The 27,492-nt window shown below is 37.7% G+C and overlaps 1 protein-coding gene across 3 annotated transcripts in view; it reads right to left on the bottom strand.

The window, feature by feature from the left end:
• The window catches only part of kcnk13b (potassium channel, subfamily K, member 13b), a 36,623-nt gene extending 10,632 nt beyond the window's left edge, over nt 1-25,991 (bottom strand). The window contains exons 1-3 of one of the 3 annotated variants that reach the window (XM_062035099.1): nt 25,632-25,991; nt 2,885-3,279; nt 2,519-2,752 (exon numbers count right to left, since the gene is read on the bottom strand). In XM_062035099.1, the coding sequence (XP_061891083.1) occupies nt 2,519-2,752; nt 2,885-3,279; nt 25,632-25,971 (969 nt within the window). In that variant the 5' untranslated portion in view covers nt 25,972-25,991. Of the gene's footprint in view, nt 1-2,518; nt 3,280-25,631 lie in introns of all 3 variants that reach the window. The other 2 variants (XM_062035098.1, XM_062035097.1) reach the window with 2 other exon arrangements.
• Nucleotides 25,992-27,492: the final 1,501 nt, after the last annotated feature.

Genomic DNA, 27,492 nt, shown 5'->3' on the forward strand with positions numbered 1-27,492 from the left:
AAAACCGGTATATCAAAGGATACATCTGAAAGTGATCTAGAGATTTAAGCATTGAAAGTAAAACAATTATGATATTGCTTAATTTTAAGACTTTTATGAGTGGAACCCTCGAGTGGCCAAGGGACCTACAATGTTGATTTTTTATTTAAAAAACGGTCAATGCTAAAATATTAATTATGAGTCAAAAGGCTCCAATCACTTCATGCAGCAAATATCTGACTTTAAAATTTAACATGGGAAAATATTGCATTATTTGAGTTTTCGCCATGAAAAATGTTTTTTTCTTTGACAAAAACTGCATAGAACCTGGGAAAAACCTCATAAAACTTCATATCAACGGATAGATCTGAAGGTTTTTGCTTTTTTTTACACATTTAAGCGGTAAACGTAGAAAAAAATATTCATATATGACTTACTTAAACCCTTTTATGAGCGGGACCCTTGAGGGTCCAAGGGACCTACAATGTAATTTTTTAATAAAAAACGGTCAATGCTCCAGAATTAACTACGACTCAAAATCAATGTTAGGAATTTTTGATCTATTTAAGGCTCCAATCATTTCACATCAAAGGCTTGAGTTTGAAAATATTGCATAAATTGTGTTTGCCATTAAGAAAAAATAAAAAATAAAAAATAAAAAACTTTATATCAACAAATCCACCTGAAGTTAATCTAGAGCAGGGGTGTCCAACCTAAAGCCTGCGGGCCAAGTACGGCACAAACCCAATCGGCAAATTGGCCGGGCCTGGTGTCTTCTAAAAATATACAAATAGTCAGAAGTATGATAGCTGCCATTATGTCACCATCTGGTGGTCATAAAAAGAAATACAAGTCACAGCATTTAGTTATATGACCCGATCCAAACAACCTTCCCCAATCGTGGTGCCAAAAAAAAATAAAATCAACTAGTACAAAAATTAAACAAACATGGTCACACAAAACACAACCTGCTCCCTGAACTTTGTGGATATTATAACATTATAACATTATATATATATATATATATATATATATATATATATATATATATATATATATATATATATATATATATATATATATATATATATATATATATATATGTATGTATGTATGTATGTATATATATATATATATATATATATATATATATATATATATATATATATATATATATATATATATATATATATATATATATATATATATATATACATACATACATACATATATATATATATATATATATATATATATATATATATACATACATACATATATATATATATATATATATATATATATATATATATATATATATATATATATATATATATATATATATATATATATATATATATATATATATATATGGGGATAGGTTGATTGGCAACACTAAATTGGCCCTAGTGTGTGAATGTGAGTATGAATGTTGTCTGTGTTGGCCCTGCGATGAGGTGGCGACTTGTCCAGGGTGTACCCCGCCTTCCGCCCGATTGTAGCTGAGATAGGCTCCAGCGCCCCCGCGACCCCGAAGGGAATAAGCGGTAGAAAATGGATATATATATATATATATATATATATATATATATATATATATATATATATATATATATATATATATATATATATATATATATATCCATTTTCTACCGCTTATTGTGTACATACATATATATATATGTATATGTGTACATACATATATATATATATATATATATATATATATATATATATATATATATATATATATATATATATATATATATATATATATATTTATATGTATATATATACAGTATATATATATATATATATATGTAAATATGTATGTAAATATATATATATATATATATATATTTATATATATATATATACAGTATATATATATATATGTATATGTAAATATGTATGTAAATATATATATATATGTATGTAAATATATACATATATACATTAATAAATATATATATACATATACATACATATATTTATATAAATATATATTTATATAAATATATATATATATTTACATACATATACACACACACACACACACACACATATATATATAATCCAAACAACCTTCCCTAGTCATGCCGCAAAAAAAAATAAAAATCCACCAGCACAAAAATTCAATAAACATGGTCACACGTAACAACCTTTTTTTTTTTTTCACGTAACAACCTGCTCACTGAACTTTGTGGATATTATAAAATTATATACAAACATATAATCCAAACAACCTTCGCTAGTCATGGCGCAAAAAAAAAAAAAATCAACCAGCACAAAAATTAAACAAACATGGTCACACATAACACAACCTGCTCACAGAACTTTGTGGATATATATATATATTTATAAATATATATATACAGTATACCCCTGATCTAGGGGGACAAAAAAACAATATTGATATCTGACTTACTTTAAAGACTTTTATGGCCGAAACAATTTGGGATCTTTTGGGACATTCACCACAGTTGGGGGACCCCCAAGCGTTAATGGCGCGTGATGACCTCAGACCGGACGCTCTCACCTTGTTTGCCGCCAGAAAGTCCCTCATGGAGATCATCTCTCCAGACATCCTGCGCCCGGCGGCGTCAGTCTCGCTGTCATTGACGGCGTCTGTCTCTATGGAAGGTTCTCTGCGGGTTCGCAGGTGACCCGGGGCCACCACATTCCGACGGGGGTGGCAGTGCGGGCGGTGGCCCCTTTTGGGGTAACAACATCTGCAGGGGGCTTCGAGGCTCCTCAGCAGCCAGTTGAGGACCTGCTTGATGACAATGGAGATGACGTTGAAGAGGGAGTAGATGCAGCAGACGCCCAAGAGGATGAACACCAAGTTGCCCAGCCGGTACGCCGCCGTGCCGTGGCCCTCGTAGACCACGCGCTGGCTGCTCACCATATCTCCAAAGCCGATGGTGCTGAAAGCCACGAAGCAGAAGTAGAGCGAGTCCAGGTAGCTCCAACCCTCGGCGGCAGAGTACATGAACGAGGCGCAGCAGGACACCGACACGGCCGCCGCTCCCAGGATGAGCATGACGCAATACACCGACGGCCTCCAGCCGGCCAGGTCCTCCGCCTTGGTCTTGGCTCGGACTTTGGGACCGTTTTGGGCAAGGGGAAGCGCCTTGTGGTGGCGGCGCTCGTGGCAGGACTTGAGGACCACGGCGATGACGGTGATGACCCGCTCCAGGAAGAGGTTGAAGAAGAGGATGGTGGCGGCGCAGCCCAGGAGGCCGTAGAACATCAGGAAGACTTTGCCTCCGACGGTGGCGGGTGTGGTCATCCCAAAACCTGCCGCACACAACAAGACTTTTTAAAATATGCTCGCCGAACTACTCTGCACTCTCTTCTTCGTCGGAGGGAACCAGAAGTTACGAAGCAGGAAGTGGGAGTGGCACGCTAACAGCCAATCAGGTAACAGTATCAACTATGCAAAAATGCCGGAAAACCCCCCCCCAAAAAAGTCACTCATCAGCCGATCAGTTAAGAACAGCTTATTACAAAATTAACATTTTAGTAATCTCTCATCTAACAAGAAGTCTAACTAACAGGCCTCTTGTGATTTACCGTATTTCCTTGAATAGCCGCAGGGGCGTTAATTAATTTAAAACCTCCTGTCACACCTGCGTTTACCGGAAACCGGCGGGATGGCCGTGCATGCGGTAATTATTTTAAAACCTCTTCTCACTCCGGCGTTTACCAAAAGGAATCCATAAAATTTAGGCGTGCGCTTTGAGTGTGATGTAAGCATACCATCATGAAAAGCACATTTAATTAAAAAAAACGTTATTATGGTCTTACCTGTACTTATAAATGGAGTCCATTTGCAGCTCCTTCTGACCAAAAGCATCGATAACTTGTTTATAGAAGTCTTCCTTATTTTCTTTCTTCAGTTTTAAAAGTCTCTATTTCGATGGAGATATTCCTTTAATTATTACCTCCTGCTTCGATTGAAAGTCCAGTTTAGAAAACTGTTTTATTTTAGATACCGGTATGTAATCCTCCATGTTAAAAGTTCAGGCAGAGGAAAAAAAAAAAATCTCTTGCTGCGTGTGTTCACTTCTTCTGCAGTACCGGAAGTCGCAAGAAGGATCACTAGCGCGGCAGCGCCCTCTACCACCAGGAGGCGGGAGTCATTTCATGACTTATACAGTATTTCAGACACGCAGCTACGGTATATTAATAAAACATAGCTGCTTACTGTTCTCTTTAGCATACTGTACCGGTATTCAATAGCTTGGACCTTAAATCCTACTGAAAAGCTCTTTATCTTTTTTCCTTTGTGCGATTGTAAACTACTGAAAGCAGCTTCCTCCATTTTCAAAATGAGGACAGGTAAAGCGTCACTCGTGACGTAACGAATTTGACCCGGTGGAAGTTCTAGCCATATGCTAAATATTTTGCGAAACGAGTTTGACCCGGCGAAAATTATAGACATGCGCTAATAAAATTAATATTTTGCGAAACGAATTTGATCCAGCTTCAATAATAAACCGGCGATAAGGCCAAGCATGCGTTAATTATTTTGAGAAACGAGTTTGACCCGGCAGTAATTCTAGACGTGCGAATACTATATTCCCTGCGCCAATTCAAGGAAATACGGTATGTTGTATTGCTTCCCTTGACTGCATTGGCCTGGTCTGTGTCTAAAAGACACTTTAAAGGCCCCCCTGATAAATTCCTCGGGCCCCCCCCCCCCCATCTTCCAAGAACACGAGACAGGGACTGTTGTGGGGACGGTTGGGAGAGTGGCCGTGCCAGCAACCGGAGGGTTCCTGGTTCAATCCCCACCTTCGACCAACCTCGTCACGTCCGTTGTGTCTTTGAGCAAGACACTTCACCCTTGCTCCTGATGGGTCGTGGTTAGGGCCTCGCATGGCAGCTCCCCACATCAGTGTGTGTGTGAATGGGTGAATGTTAGAGATGTCCGATAATGGCTTTATTGCCGATATTCCGATATTGTCCAACTCTTGATTACCGATTCCGATATCAGCCAATAACGATATATACAGACGTGGAATTAACACATTATTATGCCTAATTTTGTTGTGATGCCCCGCATGCATTAAACAATGTAACAAGGTTTTCCAAAATAAATCAACTCAAGTTATGGAAAAAAATGCCAACATGGCACTGCCATATTTATTATTAAAGTCACAAAGTGCATTCTTTTTTTTAACATGCCTCAAAACAGCAGCTTGGAATTTGGGACATTCTCTCCCTGAGAGAGCATGAAGAGGTTGAGGTGAAGGGGAGGTAGGGAGTATAGCGAGGGGTGTGTATTGTAGCGTCCCGGAAGAGTTAGTGCTGCAAGGGGTTCTGGGTATTTGGTCTGTTGTGTTTATGTTGTGTTACGGTGCGGATGTTCTCCCAAAATGTGTTTGTCATTCTTGTTTGGTGTGGGTTCACAGTGTGGCGCATATTTGTAACAGTGTTAAAGTTGTTATATGGCAACCCTCAGTGTGACCTGTATGGCTGTTGACCAAGTATGCTTTGCACTCACTTGTGTGTGTGAAAAGCCGTAGATATTATATGACTGGGCCGGCACGTAAAGGAAGTGCCTTTAAGGTTTATTGGCGCTCTGTACTTCTCCCTACGTCCGTGTACACAGCGGCGTTTTAAAAAGTCATACATTTTACTCTTTGAAACCGATACCGATAATTTTGAAACCGACACCGATCATTTCCGATATTACATTTTAAAGCATTTATCGGCCGATAATATCAGCAGTCCGATATTAAATATAGTCAATATATATATATATAGACTAGGGCTGCAACTAACGATTAATTTGAAAATCGATTAATCTGTCGATTATTGCTTCGATTAATCAATTAATAATCGGATAAAAGAGACAAACTAAATTTCTATCCTTTCCAGTATTTTATTGAAAAAACCCAGCATACTGGCACCATGTTGTGGACATTGGGGGTGCAGCATACACCAATAATAACACAGAAATGTAACTCATCAGAACTGAATCAGGTATTGTACACGTTTCTGTTGTGAATAATAAAGGATTCATTTTAGGCTGCCTCTGAATAATAGCATGAAATATTCCAGCACCTTCATAACGTTTAGTTATACTAAAGCGTCACTCAAATCTAAATATATTTATATAGCTTTATCGGCCCGGCTACATTGATCCATTATGAAACTAACCTGAGATATTTCTGTCCGTTACGTTTATTTCCAAATTGGTAACCGTGCGTTTTCTCTCTCAAAACGGAGTCAAATGTGCCGGAGAAACACTATCAGCAGGGCCGGCCCGTGGCATAGGCCGTATAGGCAAATGCTAAGGGCGCCGTCCATCAGGGGGCGCCACGCCAGTGCCACAAATGTTGGAGAAAAAAAAAAAAAAAGTATTTCTAAATACAAAAAATAATCCCACGTTAATTAAAATGCAAAGTAAAGCCTATTTAATAGAAATATTATTTGTTACAACATTACGCCCCCCTCCCTCCCCCCGCACGGTGCGCCCCCTCCCTTCCCGTATCATGACTCTTTTTGGACGTCACCACATCAAAAAACAACACAAGATGTCAAAACGGCCAAAACTGTCAGGTGCCCAGGGAAGAAAAAAGAGAAAAGAAGAGGAGAAACGAGAAAAAGACAGAGGTAGCAGGTAGGTAACGTTAGCCTACATTAAACTATTTGTCTGTTACAGAATGTGATAGTAACCTGGCTTTAAGCTAATGTTACATGATTCGGCAATTGCTAATCAATAAATAGCTAGTTCTGTTTTAACGTCGGGTTAATATTGTGGAGGGGGCTAAATTGTTATGGAAAATAATAATGTAACGTTAGGTAATTACAGTACACCCTGGTGTACAGTAATTTGTAAGTCATTCTAGTTAATGCAATATTAAAAAGCACAAATAGAGAACTCTGTAGGATCCCCTTTTTTTGTAATATAGTTGTTAAAGTCATACTGGTTTGATATCTTGTTTTGTGCAGTGCCTTATTTATATTGTATTTTTAATTTATTTTATGCAACTTGTTGACACGTTTTATTTTGTGTTTATGTATGTAAAAAATATTGTATTTCATATATTCATTTTTTGTATTCATTTATTTATTCATATTTTTTTTTATCTTGTTAACTATTCTGATTGTTAATTTGCTTTCTTTAAGTAAAAAAAAAGGTCAAAGACAAAGCTATTTGGTTTCTTGTGAGTATATACACTTCACTTTTCTCCATTGAAGCAATAACCTCAAGATGTTTCTCCGCTAAACTATCGGTAGTGTTTTCCTGCGCCATTTTTCGAATTTTTCCAGCAAAGGAGACGCCGTCATCACGTGAGCTGCACATGACACATCATTGGCTAGTTTACGCCACCTCATGAGACGTACGCTGTTTTGTACTGTTGTTGTACTTATTTTGATTATTGTTTCTCAGCTGTTTGTAAATGTTGCAGTTTATAAATAAAGGTTTATAAAACAAACAAAAAAACAAACAAAAAAAAATAACCCAAAAATTAAAAAAAGGAATAATATTTTTTTAAAAAGCCTCCGCGCATGCGCATAGCATAGTTCCAACGAATCGATGACTAAATTAATCGCCAACTATTTTGGTAATCGATTTTAATCGATTAGTTGTTGCAGCCCTAATATAGACTATATATATAATAAATTATTGTACATACGACCCCCTGGTGTCTGTTGCCGTCATCTCCCCTTAGTCAAACACAACAGTTATGAATTAGTGCCCTATTTAAGGCCCCAATCCCGTCATTAAAAAAGGAGAAAACCGTATTGCTCTCATAAAACATGACTTCTGTTTTGTTTGATCAGCCGTTTTACTGCCGTGTTACAGACACTGCTTGGAAACAATTAAGGTATGTAAATAAATATTTACAAAATATTTCTGTGTAAATAACTAATTTCACAACATTTATATCTGCGGCTTATAGTCGGGTGCGACTAATATATGGGGAAAAAAAGCCTTTTTCTTCAAAAATGTTGTGGGTGTGGCTTATAGTCCAGAAAAAACGGTACCTTAAAGACCTTAGCTTTCTCTGCACGTTTTTTTATTGCTACTACTTATTAGAGCTGTAAATCTTTTGGCACCAAACCATTCGATTTGGTTCTTGGGGGTAACGATTCGATTCACAACGATTCTCGATTCAAAATCCATACGTTTTTAATAACATTAGGTGCCAGTTCTATGATTATTTACAATCCTCCATAAAATAGATGAACATCTGTTTTTGTATTACTTATTTTTTATTTGTATTTTTATTTTATTTATTTATTTATTTTTTGTCCTGTCCAGCTTCTCAGGCAAATCATATAGCAGATGTAGATGCCCATATCGGCTGTTCAGATTTACTTAACAAAAGAGAAGTGTAGGATACTTCTCTTGTTGCCTTATTTGTATTTGACTTTATTAAATTTATTTATATTATCATTTGGTGCAGCCGGGCCGGAGCAGGAGGGGATAGAAAGAGAAAAAAAGGAAGACAGAGGGGGGAATTGTGGGGACAAGAGGGGGATTAGACAGAGAGACGACAACAACAACAGCAAACACAACAACAACAACAACAACAACAATAGAGCAACATCAGCAAATACGACATGTACAAATATGATGGTAAAAGAAATAGCAAATAAGCAGTTAGCGAAAATAAAAAATAATACAGAAATGACAATGAGCATTATTACACTAAAAATGGAGCAATACAAATACCAATAGAAACAGCACTATTGATAATAAACAATACCAATACTTTACCTTTATTATCAACAATACAGTTGTTCAAATGCAACAATACATATACGTAATGATAACTTGAGATACGAAAGAATGCAGAAAAATGGAGGGGAAGAAAGAGAAGCAACCTACATTAACCTTGTAGATTGTTATAGTAACAATAGGTTAAGCTTTGTCAGTGTGCCATGTGTTATACCCAGTTTAACCTAGGGCAACAACGTTAATATATGTTTGATGAAACGTGATTATGTGCATGAGTGTATGTGTGCATATGTACTTGTATATGTACAGTACGTGTATATGTGTGCTTGTACAGTGAATGTATATGTACAGTATGTGTATATGTGTGTTTGTACAGTGAATGTATATGTACAGTATGTGTATATGTATGTTTGTACAGTGAATGTATATGTACAGTATGTGTATATGTGTGTTTGTACAGTGAATGTATATGTACAGTATGTGTATATGTATGTTTGTACAGTGAATGTATATGTACAGTATGTGTATGTTTGTATAATGAATGTGCGTGTGGATGTACGAACGTTGAGTGTGTAAATATGTACTGTATTTGTATATGTGGGAGCGTAGGTACCTATGTATGTGTGTATGTATGTATGTGAGTATATGTGAATTTGTATGTACAATACATTTGACTCCCAGTGTGTGCGGGAGCCAGAGTACGGCCCCAGCCTCCAGAGAGCCCAACCCACAAACAGTAGGTGTGGTGCCCAGGGAACCAGGGACCACCGCCCCCACGCAGCCAAGCCGGACAGTGACAGGAACCCCAGAGCCTGGCCCACCGCGCCGCCCACAAGGGCCAGCAGCAGGCCGCAGACAGACGCACCTGGCAGAGGACAAGGCACGAGAAAAGCGGGGGACAGCCAGACCCCAAGCCAGCGAGAGACCACACCCCACACGGGCGGGCTCCGCCCGTGTGGCCCGGAGACCCCCCGCTACCGGACGGGAAGACCGCCCCCGCTCCACCGGCAACCGGGCCCCCACGAGCCCACCCCCCACCCCAGGAGAGCGCGGCGAGGCCAGCCCCCGGCCACCCCACCCAAGCCGGCCGCCACAGGACCACCCAGCACGGGGCCACGGGAACCACCCACCCCACCCGCAGGGACCCCAACGATGGAGATGGAACAACCAGCAACCGCCCCGCCGAGTCCCCCCCTGAGGTAGGGGGAAAATAAATAAAAATAATAATAAAATTAATAAAATATATTAAAAAAAATAAACATAAATAAATAATTAAATATAATTTTAAAAAAAGAATTAAAAGAAGATCACAGACATACTGACACACAAGGTCACTACCCCAACAACTGGGCTTTTTGTATTACTTAAAACGTTTTGTTGAATAAAATTCCACCCAAACATTTAAATAAAAACAAATACAAATAAGGCAACAAGAGAAGTATCCAACACTTCTCTTTTCTAAAGTAAATATGTGCAGCAGATGTAGATCCTCTACATCAACAATATGATTTGTCCGAGAGGTTGGACAGGACAGGTTGGGAAAACAAAACAAAAACCTTTTTTTGGGGAAAAAAATATCGAAATTTGGATGTTTCATCAAAAAGTGCCTATTCCTATGAGACTGTGTTTACTTCTTTGCAAAGTAAACACATTGACTCTCACACTGCACTGTCAATAAAATCATTGTTCTGCCTTCGCTACTCGTTTCCAGCGTGTGCAGCGAGACAGATAGTTAACGGCATGAAGAAAAATAAGCTCTGTGAGTTTTGTTAGAAGATTGGTGTTCCTTCTTTTGAATTATTTTCCTTTCTCGGCTCTATTTCTTTTAAATTCTTCCTTCATTTAAGGTTGTAAGACTGAAAATATAAACATAAAATAAACGTCACAAAAATATAACGTCCATTGTGTATTTTACATTAAAAAATAGAAGGTTTAGGGCAGGGGTGTCAAACTCATTTTAGATGGAGAAAAATCTATTCCCAAGTGGGCCAGACTGATAAAATAATGGCACGATAACTTAAAAATAAAGACAACTTCAGATTGTTTTCCTTGTTTAAAAATAGAACAAGCACATTCTGAAAATGTACAAATCATAATGTTGTTGTTTTTTTTTTTTACACTTTACATGTTGCGGTTAATAGTATTCTATCTTAATATGTCGTTATTTATACTTTCTGAATAAATTATGTGATAATGTTCATCAGTCAACTCATTGGTGTTAATTTTCAATCTATCACATTCAAACAATTATATCAAAATCAAATTACAGGATCTTATTTATGTAGCTGGCTCATTTTCCTCGACTGGTGCACTAACATCATGTGGTTTATTTTTTTTTTTACATATGTAGCATCACCTACAAAGATACAAAGAATTGCTATTGTGACATCTAGTGGACACATTTAGAACAGCAGTTTCTTTCATTTAAAAATTTTGGCTCTTATACTTAGCAAAATCATCCCGCGGGCCGGATAAAACCTGGTTTAGGGTAATACTTTCACACAATAAACTGCTACTACTACCCTCTGTTGGTCAAATTCAGAGCTGCGTGTATTAAACAAGCTTTAATGAGTTAAACAACCAAAAAAACGACACGACCACAAACACAAAATACATCACAAGTCAGCAATTTCAATGCATTCATACTTTGTTGTCCAGTCGCTGTTAAAAGTTCGATTTTCGCAATTTATTTAGATTTTTTTTCTGTGTCGATAGTGCCATGTTTGGTTTGAATGAGTAGTACAGCATTCATGGGCAACCCTTTTTTGAAGGGTTTCATCAAGTCTATTTGGGTGACGTGAAACGATTTGACACGTTTTCCATATGTGCAATGTTTTTTTTCTTAATCTAAAAAATAAAAGTAAGCAGGAGCCACTTTGATATTTGTGTTACCATGGTTTCCATAACGTTTCTGACAAGTGCAAAGAAGTCAGTGACGTCTCTCTGCTCTTCTTGGGTTTTTACCTCATGGCTGTTCTAAAAATGGCAACATTTAGCGCTGACATTGTCCTTAAATACCAGCTGTCAACGCCACTCAACTCTAATTGGGTCTTCTGGAGCCTTCCATGGCTTCTGCTTTCAAACGAGTTCTGAAAGTGATAATTGAAGATGAGTCACAAGAACTGTTCTAACAAGAAATGTGATCCCCCCCGCTCTTTGTGTCACACCCCAAGTAGTTCCAGCTAACCCAAGGCCCTTAATAAGAGATATAACAGACAGACAGGGGTGTCCAAAGTGCAGCCCGGGGGCCATTTTTAAGAATACTGTTTTAAAAAAAGTTTAAAAAGTGGAATACTGTAAAAGATTAAACAGGTGAACCGTAACGAGAAAAAGTTGCAATATCGACTGTAATAACACAAAGCTGCCATTTACGTAGTTTTTTTTGTTTTTTTAAACTTTAAAACGGTCTTGCTCAAAAAATTAAAAAAAAAAAAAAAAAAAAAAATATATATATATATATATATATATATATATATATATATATATATATATATATATATATATATATATATATATATATATATATATATATACATATATATATAATCCAAACAACCTTCCCTAGTCATGGCGCAAAAATAAATAAATCAACAAGCGCAAAAATTCAACAAACATGGTCACACATAACATTTTTTTTACTTTCATTGCTCAAAAAGTTAAAATAATGAACTAAAATCAGTTATAAAATATTTTCCTATTTAATAATTTCACATCAAATATTCCTCTTTGAATAATTTTTTCCGGAGAAAAAAATGGCATATTTTGTGTTTTCCCTACTAAATAGAGAGGGTTTTGACACAAAGGGCACTGTGTCAACGCATAGATCTGAAATTGATCCATAGATGTTCATGCATTGAAAGTAAAGAAAAGATAAATACGTTACTTATTTTTTAAGAATATAATGATTGACACCCTTTTGGGTCCCCAGGACCTGTAGTCTGATTTGTTTATAATTTTTGAAAAAATAATAATGAATCAAAAGCAACGTTGTTATGACTTATTGAATTATTTAAGGCTCCCATTACTTGACATCAAATATTCCTTTTTGAAAAATGTTTGAGGTAAATATTGCATATTTTTTGGGAAAAAATAAAAATAAAAAATAGGACTTTCTTTGTAAAAAAAAAAATGGCATAAGAAATAAAAAAATTCAAATATTATTTTTTTAATTTAAAAAAATATTTATTCTGCTCTAATTTAGAAATGTACATACACACACACACACATACTTACCTGTACATACACACACACACACACACACACACACACACACACACACACACATATATATATATATATATATATATATATATATATATATATATATACAGTATATATGTATATATATATATATATATGTACACACACAATTTGTTGGTTTTCTGACATGAACTTGTTTCTTCAGCATTGTCCACACGTTTAAGTCAGGACTTTGGGAAGGCCATTCTAAAACCTTCATTCTAGCCTAATTCAGCCATTCCTTTACCACTTTTGACGTGTGTTTGGGCTCATTGTCCTGTTGTAACACCCAATTGCGCCCAAGACCCAACCTCCGGGCTGATGATTTTAGGTTGTCCTGAAGAATTTGGAGGTAATCCTCCTTTTTCATTGTCCCATTTACTCTCTGTAAAGCACCAGTTCCATTGGCAGCAAAACAGGCCCAAAGCATAATACTACCACCACCATGCTTGACGGTAGACATGGTGGTGATGAGACAAAAATTGAGCTGTTTGGCCACAATACCCAGCAATATACGGCGTGGGGACGGCGTGGCGAAGTTGGGAGAGTGGCCGTGCCAGCAATCTGAGGGTTACTGGTTCAATCCCCACCTTCTACCATCATAGTCACGTCCGTTGTGTCCTTGAGCAAGACACTTCACCCTTGCTCCTGATGGGCCTGGTTAGCGCCGTGCATGGCAGCTCCCGCCATCAGTGTGTGAATGTTTGAATGTGTGTGTGTGTGTGAATGGGTGAAAGTGGAAAATAGTGTCAAAGCGTTTTGAGTTCCTTAAAAAAAAAAAAGGTAGAAAAGCGCTATACAAGTAGGACCCATTTACCATATGTTTGGAGGAGAAAAGGTGAGGCCTTTAATCCCAGGAACACCACACCTACTGTCAAGCATGGTGGTGGTAGTATTATGCTCTGGGCCTGTTTTGCTGCCAATGGAACTGGTGCTTTACAGAGAGTAAATGGGACAGTGAAAAAGGAGGATAACCTCCAAATTCTTCAGGACAACCTAAAATCATCAGCCCGGAGGTTGGGTCTTGGGCGCAGTTGGGTGTTCCAACAGGACAATGACCCCAAACACATGTCAAAAGTGGTAAAGGAATGGCTAAATCAGGCTAGAATGAAGGTTTTAGAATGGCCTTCCCAAAGCCCTGACTTAAACGTGTGGACAATGCTGAAGAAACAAGTTCATGTCAGAAAAACAACACATTTAGCTGAACTGCATCAATTTTGTCAAGAGGAGTGGTCAAAAATTCAAGCAGAAGCTTGTGGATGGCTACCAAAAGCGCCTTATTGCAGTGAAACTTGCCAAGGGACATGTAAGCAAATATTAACATTGCTGTATGTATACTTTTGACCCAGCAGATTTGCTCACATTTTCAGTAGACCCATAATAAATTCATAAAAGAACCAAACTTCATGAATGTTTTTTGCGACCAACAATATGTGCTCCAATCACTCTATCACAAAAAAAATAAGAGTTGTAGAAATGATTGGAAACTCCAGACAGCCATGACATTATGTTCTTTACAAGTGTATGTCAACTTTTGATCGCGACTATATATAGTTCACATTTATTCATCCAGCGTAAGACAATGAAGAACATATTTTCATTTGCAAAGCTGCCCTAGCAAAGAGGTAGCGTTTACATGTTGGAGATGTTGAAGTGTAATGATAGTCTCTCATTTACCAACAAAAATGAGCGCTCTGAACAGTCCACAAATGTTCTTAACGTGCGGGGGTCAGTCCTAGATGTATTCTTGCACCCCGGCCTGACATGCCGGTGAGCGATTCAGCCAATATTGTTCTAGAATTGCTGAAGAGCATTGTCTCTCCCTGCAGCTAGTAATATCACCGTGTTTAACCATGACATCCCCAGATGAAAATTAAGATTAGATGAGTTCATCAGCGCTGAGGAAGCAAATGAAAATGAGTAAACATTTTAATTTCCTATTCGGTACTTAGGGAGAAAAAAAAACAGAAGCATATTTGACGCCAACGATGCCAATAATCACAATACGTGTTGTTTGAAAATCACTAAACATCCATCATGGTGCTCGTTATAAAGTCCATGCGGGGCGGCCAATCACGCAGCCTGCCAGTGCCATTGATTATAGAACACTATGAGGAAGGAACAGTAAGGGCCAGGGGCCTCATGTATCAAGCGTGCATGCGTGCGCACATAAACCTGGCGTGTGTTGACGTTTTCGTTGAATACAAAAATGTGTGAGCAAAGCGCGTGTTTAGAAATTCCACTTTGTTTCAAAAAGAAATGTGTAGAAATTCAGTGTTAAAAAATATCACTATTTAAAAATACAGTGTGAAAAAAATATGTCTATAAAAATTCTGTGTAAAAAAAAATCAGTATATAAAAATTCAAGGTAAAAAAACATATCAGTATTTAAAAATTCAGTGTAAAAAAAATCAGTGTATACATTTCGGTGTAAAAAAATCTTTATATAAAAATTCAGTGTAAAAAAAAAATCAGTACATAAAAATTCAGTGTAAAAAAATCAGTATATAAAAATTCAGTGTAAAAAAAATTAGTATACAAAAATTCAGTGTAAAAAAAATCAGTATACAACATTTCAGTGTAAAAAAATCAGTATATAAAAATTCAGTGTAAAAAAAATCAGTATACAAAAATTCAGTGTAAAAAAAATCAGTATATAAAAATTCAGTGTAAAAAAATCAGTATTCAAAACTTCAGTGTAAAAAAAAATTAGTATACAAAAATTTAGTGTAAAAAAAATCAGTATATAACATTTCAGGGGAAAAAAAATCGGTATATAAAAATTTTGTGTAAAAAAAAAATCAGTATATAAAAATTCAGCGTAAAAAAAATCTGTATATAAAAATTCAGTGTAAAAAAAAATCAGTATTCAAAACTTCAGTGTAAAAAAAAATTAGTATACAAAAATTCAGTGTAAAAAAAATCAGTATACAAAATTTCAGTGTAAAAAAATCAGTACATAAAAATTCAGTGTAAAAAAAATCAGTATACAAAAATTCAGTGTAAAAAAAATCAGTATATAAAAATTCAGTGTAAAAAAAATCAGTATACAAAAATTCAGTGTAAAAAAAATCAGTATATAAAAATTCAGTGTAAAAAAAATCAGTATTCAAAACTTCAGTGTAAAAAAAAAATTAGTATACAAAAATTTAGTGTAAAAAAAATCAGTATATAACATTTCAGGGGGAAAAAAATCGGTATATAAAAATGTTGTGTAAAAAAAAAATCAGTATATAAAAATTCAGCGTAAAAAAAATCAGTATATAAAAATTCAGTGTAAAAAAAAATCAGTATTCAAAACTTCAGTGTAAAAAAAAATTAGTATACAAAAATTCAGTGTAAAAAAAATCAGTATACAAAATTTCAGTGTAAAAAAATCAGTACATAAAAATTCAGTGTAAAAAAAATCAGTATACAAAAATTCAGTGTAAAAAAAATCAGTATATAAAAATTCAGTGTAAAAAAATCAGTATTCAAAACTTCAGTGTAAAAAAAAAATTAGTATACAAAAATTTAGTGTAAAAAAAATCAGTATATAACATTTCAGGGGAAAAAAAATCGGTATATAAAAATTTTGTGTAAAAAAAAAATCAGTATATAAAAATTCAGCGTAAAAAAAATCAGTATATAAAAATTCAGTGTAAAAAAAATCAGTATTCAAAACTTCAGTGTAAAAAAAAATGAGTATACAAAAATTCAGTGTAAAAAAAATCGGTATATAAAAATTTTGTGTCAAAAAAATCAGTATATAAAAATTCAGTGTAAAAAAAAACAGTATATAAAAACTTTGTGTCCAAAAAATCAGTATATAAAAATTCAGTGTAAAAAAATCAGTATACAAAACTTCAGTGTAAAAAATCAGAATATAAAATTCAGTGTAAAAACAAATCAGTATATAAAAATTCAGTGTAAAAATAAATAAATCAGTATACAAAAATTCAGTGTAAAGAAAATCAGTATTTAAAAATCCTGTGTAGAAAAGGGTATAGGTTGATTGGCAACACTAAATTGGCCCTTGTGTGAATGTAAGTGTGAATGTTGTCTGTCTATTTGTGTTTGCCCGGTGATGAGGTGACGACTTGTCCAGGGTGTACACCGCCTACCGCCCGAATGCAGCTGAGATAGGCTCCAGCATCCCCCGTGACCCCGAAAGGGACAAGCGGTAGAAAGTGGATGGATGGATGGAAAATTCAGTGCAGAAAAATGTGTTGCTTCAAAATTCAAGACTCACTTCAGGTAGGGTCTCATTTCAACAGCCTCCACGCGGCGAGACCCGGAAACTGGAAACAATTCAATGACTTCTAGGCTAATGATGAATACACGGAGACGCTCCCGGGGTGGTAAAAGGATAGACCCTCGGCCTGGAAGCAAAGAGGTGTCAAACCTAAAGATGTTCCCTGCGGCCTATCACTGCCAAACATATTGAAGCTCAACATCAAGGGCTTAACCGCAAGCAAGATCTGCGTCACCAGCCAGCTGGCTATCAGGCATAAAGCCCTCGTCATCCTACTACAGGAAACACACTGCACATGTGCAGACCGACTAGTGGTTCCAAATTTTTACACTACCGGGATGGGTCCTAAGCAGGAAGCTTGGCCTTGCCACGTTTGTCCATAAGAATCTTAGATGGACCATTGTCGATCAATTTTTAAGTGGATTGGCAATTGAGTGGTTATGCGTGGACATTGATGGCGTAAAAATTGTCAATGTCTACAAGCGACCGACCTTGCGACTAACACCAGCAGCCATCCCGGTGTTTCCACACTCCAGTATCTATGCTGGCGACTTCAATTGCCAGCACACAAACTGGGGCTAGAGTTCCACCAGTCCAGATGGGGAATGTTTGGTTGACTGGGCAACCAGGAGCACCCTCGTATTGTTACAAAACCCCAAGGATGCCCCTAGCTTCTTCTCTGGTCGCTGGAACACCAGAACTAATCCAGACTTGGCTTTTGCGAGCACTGGTTAAATAGCTGGCACTTGGACAGACGTATCTTGGGGAGGTTTCCAAGGTCCCAACATCGACCCTCACTTGTAACGGCCTCAAGAACTATGGTCCCAGTCCAAAGCGAGTCACATAAGCGTTGGAACTTCCTCATCACAAACAAGCTTTCCCAGAACTTACCATCTGCTGATACTAGCTTTGTTGATGAGGCATACCAGGACTTTTGTCATGCCATCTTAGCAGCAGCTAAGAGATCAATCCCACGCGGTCGAAGAAATAACTACAGACCATGCTGGGATGCCGAGTGTGAGAGCCTCTACCAGGCCTTTTTGAGGGCCCCGCAGGGCGAAGCATCAGGTACTGCTGCTTCTCCACTGCATGCTCGACTTGATGAAAAGCAAAGACAGCGTTGGTCAGAGGCTGTCAACACCATCAACTTCACGCACTCCAGCCGGCTGGCATGGAATACAGTCAACAACCTGACTGGCAGATCCAGACGATTGTATCGCCCATGCCCCATCTCTGCGAACTCTATTGCATCGCAATTGGTAAAGAATGGGGTCTATGGAACAAAAAATCGCGAATCAGCCAAACTTATGAACAAGGAGGTGGCTGAACTCTGGAGGATCACTACACTACCCTGGTGAAACAGTCTCTAAAGATTTTACTCCAGAGGAGTTTGCCAGTGCCCTCCAGTTGCTTAAGTCTGGGAAAGTTCCAGGGCTTGATTCAATCTGCCCAGAGCTGATAATCCATGCCGGAGATGTTCTAAAGTTCCTATCTTCCTGCATGCGCACACTCAGGCTTCCAAAAATCTGGAGAAGAGCATTAGTGGTCGCCATCCCAAAGCCGATGAATCCACAAGAGGTTCCAAAGAGTTATAGACCTCTCTATTTTGTGTATCCCTTTCAAAATCCTGGAGAGACTGATCTACGCTCGTGTCGAACCTATTATCGATCCACTGCTCCCTCAAGAGCAAGCTGGATTTCGGCGTGGAAGATCAACTGTGGATAAAGTTGCTCTCCTGACTCAAGAAATTGAGGACAGCTTCTCGGCCAAAGAATAAAGCAGGTGCTGTGTTTGGTGATCTTACAGCAGTCTACGATACCGTTTGGCACCGTGGCCTTACCCGCAAGCTTTTGTGCATGCTGCCGAACAGGCACACGGTCTCTTTGATCATGGAACTCGTCCAAAACCGCAGTTTCACCCTTAATGGTGATGGCCCAAAAAGCAGGTTGCGACGTCTGAGAAATGGCATCTCTCAGGGATCAGCCCTGGCTCCCCTCTTATTTAACATCTACACATATGATCTGCCAGTAACAACTGCCAAAAAGTTTGCATATGCAGACGGCTTGGCAATTATGCAGCGTTGCAAAAAACTGGTAGGAGTCAAAGGGGTCTCTTACCCAGGACTCGGCGACCATACCCACTTATCTCCAGAAATGGAAGTTGAAGCTCAGTGTAACCAAAACGGTGACGGCAGCCTTACACCTTTACAACAGAGAGGCACAACGTGAGCTTAACATCACTGTTGATGGACGTCCCCTGCCCGTTTCTGCCGAACCAACGTATCTCGGCATTAAGTTGGACAGGGCACTTACGTTTCGCTGCGTTTTCACTGCGCAAAAAGCTAATACACTTTGGGATTTTGAGACGACTGGCTGGATCTAGCCTCCCTTGCCTTGGTCCACTCTGCCGCTGAGTACTGCACACCTGCTTGGTGTCGTAGTGCTCACACTCGTCTCATAGATAAGCCGATTTACTTCGCTTTGGGTTTGGTGACTGGATGCCTGCGTCCCACACCAACGGACAATCTTTCCATCTTAGCAGGTATTCAACCAACTGAGCTTCGTCGCAAGAGAGTCACACTGTCTCTAGCACGCCGGGCACTGGAGCCTGGGCACCTTTGTCCCTGCTGCATTGGAATTGCTAAAAGACTTTAACCAGTCCAACGGCAGTGTAGCAAACTGGGCGGACTACAAATGGAACATGGAATGGCGGAAAAAATTCTTCCAGACTTCATGATTACATCCCTATATATATATATATATATATATATATACACACATATATATCATCATCATCGGCGGTCACTCGAACGAGTATGACAATCCTCCTGGTAGGGGTGTATCCCTTTATGGAGCATGCCTGTGCGTGACTTTGTTTTACGTGGGGAGACTGGTGCACAGACAGTCACCACACGATCCTTGACAGAATCGGGGTCAGGGTCCAGTGGCATGGAGTCCAAGACGACTGGGGACCCTTTTCTGCTGCAGCCTTCTGCCGCCATCGCGGCCGTTGTGGTAGTTCTTAAATCTACCGTCTTCCGCCTGCTCCGCCGTTGAGGTCTTCACCGTATCCCTGGCTAGGGGGCAGTCAGGTACTAGGCCTTTGCCAAGGGCCACCTGGGGTAACAGTAGTAAAGGGGTTAACATCCTAGTGCCCCAAGACCCCATAGAGGAGCCTCCACTGCCGGATGCACTTTAACGTCAGGCCCAGGACCCTATATATATATATATATATATATATATATATATATATATATATATATATATATATATATATATATATATATATATATATATATATATATATATATATATATATATATATATATATATATATATATATATATATATATACACACACCCCTACTCAGTGGCCTAGTGGTTAGAGTGTCCGCCCTGAGAACGGTAGGTTGTGAGTTCAAACCCCGGCCGAGTCATACCAAAGACTATAAAAATGGGACCCATTACCCCCCTGCTTGGCACTCAGCACCAAGGGTTGGAATTGGGGGTTGAATCACCAAAAATGATTCCTGGGCGTGGCCACTGCTGCTGCTCACTGCTCCTCTCACTTCCCAGGGGGTGAACAAGGGGATGGGTCAAATGCAGAGGACAAATTATAAATATATATATATATATATATATATATATATATATATATATATATATATATATATATATATATATATATATATATATATATATATATATATATATATATATATATATATATATATATATATGTCTGTGCGATATAGAAAATTACTATATCGTGATATTCGAGTATACGTTCTCACGCAGTTGCGTTTAGCTGCGGGCATTACACCACAGGCGTTTTTGACTCTTTCTTGTCTATTCCTTCTCACAGAGACATAAAACAAGCGCACCTTCTTACATACGTCACATACTGTCGCGCGTGCAACGTCATACACCCTCGCCGAGCAGAGAGGTAGCGGCATGGGTAAAGTTAGCTGTGGCGCAAGCGGAGCGGTGCGAGTGGTAATACGAGAGAAAGAAGGTGCGAATCTGGTAACCAATGAAGGAAGAATAATTAATTCCCAAGAAAAACAGCAGGGGGTCCATCGTCTGGCGGTGGTTTGGCTTCAAGCGGCAAGATGTTGAACAGACAACCGTAATACGTCAAGTATGCGGCAAAAGCGTTGCTACAAAAAATAGCATTACTGCTAATGTGTAGCTTCATTTGAAACGTCACCCGCTAGAGAATGAAGAGTGCTTACTCCGCATGTCAACTTCTCCGTTCGGTGCCACACCCACAAAATGCCGAAGCAACCATTTCCACATCAACACCGTATGAAAAAAATAGTCAACAACAGAAGGAGATAACGTCCGCAGGAACCTACCACATAGCGAAGGACATACACTATTTGATTTCCTATTATGCAGCTCATTTTTATTTGACAGTTATTGACATATCTTGTGTGACATCGTGCACAAAAGTGCACTTTATTTGTTTTTAACTATTGTAGTGGCGTTCTGTACAAAAAGTGCACTTTAATTTAGTGTTGTTTTGATATGTCATCTTAGTGACATCATGCACAAAAGTGCACTCATAGCTTGTTTTAAAATGTCTGACAATCTTGCACTTTCTGTTTTGAAATGACATGAATGTTTGTGCCACTGCTTAATAACTGTTTAATAAATACAGTTTTGGTCAATTGACTTAGTTGTGGTTTCCCTCTCTGCATGAAAGTTTAAAAGTAGCATATATTAATGCAGTATGAACAAGAATGTTTTAATGTAGACACATAGAATCATCATACTGCTGTGATTATATGCATCAAGTGTTCATTCAAGGCTAAGGCAAAATATCGAGATATATATCGTGTATCGTGACATGGCCTAAAAATATCGAGATATTAATAAAAGGCCATATCGCCCAGCACTAATATGTGGTTTATCCGTTACACAGTGCTTAATACCGGAGTAGAGCGGAATATACGTTAGGTCACAAAAAACACAGAGGCTAACCTGTGAAACAGGCTTGTAGGGATGATCTAGCCCAGGGGTCACCAACCTTTTTGAAAGCAAGAGCTACTTCTTGGGTAGTGATTAATGCGAAGGGCTACCAGTTTGATACACACTTAAATAAATTGCCAGAAATAGCCAATTTGCTCAATTTACCTTTAACTCTATGTTATTATTAATAATTAATGATATTTACACTTAATTGAACGGTTTGAAAGAGGAGAAAAAACGAAAAAAATGACAATGAATATTTAAAACATAGTTTATCTTCAATTTCGACTCTTTAAAATTCAAAATTCAACCGAAAAAAAGAAGAGAAAAACTAGCTAATTCGAATCTTTTTGAAAAAATTAAAAAAAATAATTTATGGAACATCATTAGTAATTTTTCCTGATTAAGATTAATTTTAGAATTTTGATGACATGTTTTAAATAGGTTAAAATCCAATCTACACTTTGTTAGAATATATAACAAATTGGACCAAGCGATGAGGTGGCGACTTGTCCAGGGTGTACCCCGCCTTCCGCCCGATTGTAGCTGAGATAGGCTCCAGCGCCCCCGCGACCCCAAAGGGAATAAGCGGTAGAAAATGGATGGATGGATGGATGGACCAAGCTATATTTCTAACAAAGACAAATCATTATTTCTTCTAGATTTTCCAGAACAAAAATTTTAAAATAAATTCAAAAGACTTTGAAATAATATTTAAATTTGATTCTACAGATTTTCTAGATTTGCCAGAATCATTTTTTTGAATTTTAATAATAAGTTTGAAGAAATATTTCACAAATATTCTTCATCGAAAAAACAGAAGCTAAAATGAAGAATTAAATTAAAATGTATTTATTATTCTTTACAATAAAAAAATAAATTTACTTGAACATAGATTTAAATTGTCAGGAAAGAAGAGGAAGGAATTTAAAAGGTAAAAAAGTATATGTGTTTAAAAATCCTAAAATCATTTTTCAGGTTGTATTTTTTCTCTAAAATTGTCTTTCTGAAAGTTATAAGAAGCGAAGTAAAAAAAATTATGAATTTATTTAAACAAGTGAAGACCAAGTCTTTAAAATATTTTCTTGGATTTTCAAATTCTATTTGAGTTTTGTCTCTCAGAATTAAAAATGTCGGGCAAAGCGAGACCAGCTTGCTAGTAAATAAATACAATTTAAAAAATAGAGGCAGCTCACTGGTAAGTGCTGCTATTTGAGCTATTTTTAGAACAGGCCAGCGGGCTACTCATCTGGTCCTTACGGGCTACCTGGTGCCCGCGGGCACCGCGTTGGTGACCCCTGATCTAGCCTCTGTGTTTTTTTCTGATCTATATATACAGTATACATATATATATTAGGGATGTCCGATAATGGCTTTTTTGCCTATATCCGATATTCCGATATTGTCCAACTCTTAATTACCGATACCGATATCAACCGATGCCGATATATACAGTCGTGGAATTAACACATTATTATGCCTAATTTGGACAACCAGGTATGGTGAAGATAAGGTCCTTTTTAAAAAAATTCATAAAATAAAATAAGATAAATAAATTAAAAACATTTTCTTGAATAAAAAAGAAAGTAAAACAATATAAAAACAGTTACATAGAAACTAGTAATTAATGAAAATGAGTAAAATTAACTGTTAAAGGTTAGTACTATTAGTGGACCAGCAGCACGCACAATCATGTGTGCTTACGGACTGTATCCCTTGCAGACTGTATTGATATATATTGATATATTATGTAGGAACCAGAATATTAATAACATAAAGAAACAACCCTTTTGTGTGAATGAGTGTGAAGAGGGAGTTTTTTTTTGGGTTGGTGCATTAATTGTAGGTCTACCTTGTGTTTTTTATGTTGATTTAATAAAAAAAATAAAAAAATAAATTTTTAAAAAACAACAACAACGATACCGATATTAAAAAAAACGATACCGATAATTTCCGATATTACATTTTAAAGCCTTTTTCATCTCTAATATATGTATATATATCTATATACATAGATATATATATATACATATATACACACATGTACATATATACATACATGTATACATATACATACATATATACACATATAGATATACACAAAGTAAACACACGCCACAGCTCTCATGTGCGCTCAATGTGTGAAAAATGTAGAAATGTAGGGCTTTATACATTTTTTTTAGTTCCACTATACCAGGGGTCACCAACGCGGTGCCCGCGGGCACCAGGTAGCCCGTAAGGACCAGATGAGTAGCCCGCCGGCCTGTTCTAAAAATAGCTCAAATAGCAGCACTTACCAGTGAGCTGCCTCTATTTTTTAAATTTTATTTATTTACTAGCAAGCTGGTCTCGCTTTGCCCGACATTTTTAATTCTAAGAGAGACAAAACTCAAATAGAATTTGAAAATCCAAGAAAATATTTGAAAGACTTGGTCTTCACTTGTTTAAATAAGTTCATTATTTTTTTTTACTTTGCTTCTTATAACATTCAGAAAGACAATTTTAGAGAAAAAATACAACCTTAAAAATGATTTTAGGATTTTTAAACACATATACCTTTTTACCTTTTAAATTCCTTCCTTTTCTTTCCTGACAATTTAAATCAATGTTCAAGTAAAATTTTTTTTTTTATTATTGTAAAGAATAATAAATACATTTTAATTTAATTCTTCATTTTAGCTTCTGTTTTTTCGACGAAGAATATTTGTGAAATATTTCTTCAAACTTACTATGATTAAAATTCAAAAAAATTATTCTGGCAAATCTAGAAAATCTGTAGAATCAAATGTAAATCTTATTTCAAAGTCTTTTGAATTGATTTTAAAATGTTTGTTCTGGAAAATCTAGAAGAATTAATGATTTGTCTTTGTTAGAAATATAGCTTGGTCCAATTTGTTATATATTCTAACAAAGTGTAGATTGGATTTTAACCTATTTAAAACATGTCATCAAAATTCTAAAAATTAATCTTAATCAGGAAAAATTACTAATGATGTTCCATAAATTCTTTTTTTAAGTTTTTCTCTTCTTTTTTTCGGTTGAATTTTGAATTTTAAAGAGTCGAAATTGAAAATAAACTATGTTTCAAAATGTAATTGTCATTTTTTTCGTGGTTTCTCCTCTTTTAAACCGTTCAATTAAGTGTAAATATCATTAATTATTAATAATAACATAGAGTTAAAGGTCAATTGAGCAAATTGGCTATTTCTGGCAATTTATTTAAGTGTGTATCAAACTGGTAGCCCTTCGCATTAATCAGTACCCAAGAAGTAGCTCTTGCTTTCAAAAAGGTTGGTGACCCCTGCACTATACAATCAATTGAAGCAACAGAACATAAATGAGGACGCTTTATTCTAATCTAGTTAATAAAATAAAAAAAATAAAAAAAATAATAATTCTGCTTGGGGCGCCAATTTAGAAGTGGCCCTCCTGAAATGACTTTTTTTTAGAGGCACAAAAACATGAATTAGATTTTTTCCCTTCATGGTTTTTCATCACTCACCAATAGTGGAAACCACGGTCCCCACGAAGTAAAACGCCCCGGTGAAGTCCCATCTCGGTCTGACGGCGTCCACGCGGATCCCCGCCACGTTGGCTTCCTCGTAGTTCCTGAGGAAGTTGTCGAGCTCCTTCCTGCTCAGGTTGTGCGTCTGCCGGAAGAGCTCGAACCTGTGCGCCCAGCGCTCCTTGGCCTCCTTCTCCTTGGGCTGCTCCAGCGCGGAGAAGACGGCGGCCCCGCACAGCAGGTAGAGGACGATGAGCAAGGCGAGCAGCAGGAACCGCGCGTTGTCCTCGTTGATCGGGCCGCAGCCGCAGCAGCCGGCGCTCCGACTAAGCGCCATGATGCCGCCGTTGTGGCATGACGCCGTCGAACGTCGAGGACGGGGAAAGACGCGCCGGGAACGGCATGTCGAGATAAGCCGAGAACGCGCCTTTTTAACGGAGGCGGTGGGATGTGCGCTCCTGGAGCGCGCAGGAGCGCAGAGGAGGAGGAGGAGGAGGAGGAGGAGGAGGGAAGAAGACATGCGCGCAACAACCTGTGGATTTTATTTTTTATTTTTTATTGGCGAGTCGTGCATTGACTTTGGTCCTAACTCCTCCTACGCAAACCTCCGCGGGTCCTGCCGGGCGCACGTTTTACGCACGGCGTCCTCTCATGCAGGCTGCCTTTTAAAAGGAGCCTTTGAGAGTTAGACCAAAACATGGGAAAACTAATTGTTCAGTATCTCATTTTTTTTTTGCTGCAAAATGACAAATTAAACCGTTAAAGGCCTACTGAATTGAATTTTTTTTTATTTAAACGGGGATAGCAGATCCATTCTATGTGTCATACTTGATCATTTCGCGATATTGCCATATTTTTGCTGAAAAGATTTAGTATAGAACAGGGGTCAGCAACCCGCGGCTCCGGAGCCGCATGCGGCTCCTTGACCACTCTGATGCGGCTCAGCTACATACATGCCGACCCCCCCGATTTTCCCAGGAGATTTATGGATCTCAGTGTCTCTCATAGATTACTCCCAGGGAAAAAATAATCCTATTTACACTCTAATTACTAAATAAAGGGCGTGCCCTAATTGCACTGCAGTAATTGTCCTCTATAGCATTTACATACAGCGTGCCAGTCCAGCCACATGTTGCATGTTGTTATTACTTGCACACACAGGAGACAGCAAAGCATACTTACTCATCAGCCACACAGCTTACACTGACGGTAGCCGTATCAAACAACTTTAACATTGTTACGTTACAAATATGCGCCACACTGTGAACCCACACCAAAAAAAGAATGAAAAACACATTTCTGGAGAACATCCCACCGTAACACAACATAAACACAACACAACCATTACCCAGAATCCCATGCAGCCCTAACTCTTCCGGTCTACATTATACACCCCCGCTACCACCAAATCCCCCCACACATCAACCCCCCCGCCCCATCTCCGTGCGTTGGTTGAGCGGAAGAGTTAGGGCTGCATGGGATTCTGGGTATTGGTACCGTCAGTGTAAGATGTGTGGCTGCTGAGTTAGTACGCCTTGCTGTCACTTACGTGAGCAAGCTGAAATTGCATTCTACGTGTGGTCGAGCAGGTACACTGCTAGGGCAGACTGTAGAGGGCGCCAAATGCAGTGTCATCACGCTCTGATATTCGGGAGTCTCCTGGGAAAAATGAGAGGGTTGGCAAGTGTGACGCTATCAAGCGCCATTCATTCAAAACTCGCGGGCTGCACTAACATCAAACTTCCACATTAAAGTGCGTGCCGGTGCGTGTGTCGGAGACCCCTAGTTAACATAGCACAAAGCGTTTAAGCTTTGTATGCGGTGTTTTTCATTTTAAATTTAACATTTTTTTTTGTGG

Source organism: Entelurus aequoreus, linkage group LG23 (assembly GCF_033978785.1).
Source record: "Entelurus aequoreus isolate RoL-2023_Sb linkage group LG23, RoL_Eaeq_v1.1, whole genome shotgun sequence".
Lineage (NCBI taxonomy): Eukaryota > Metazoa > Chordata > Actinopteri > Syngnathiformes > Syngnathidae > Entelurus > Entelurus aequoreus.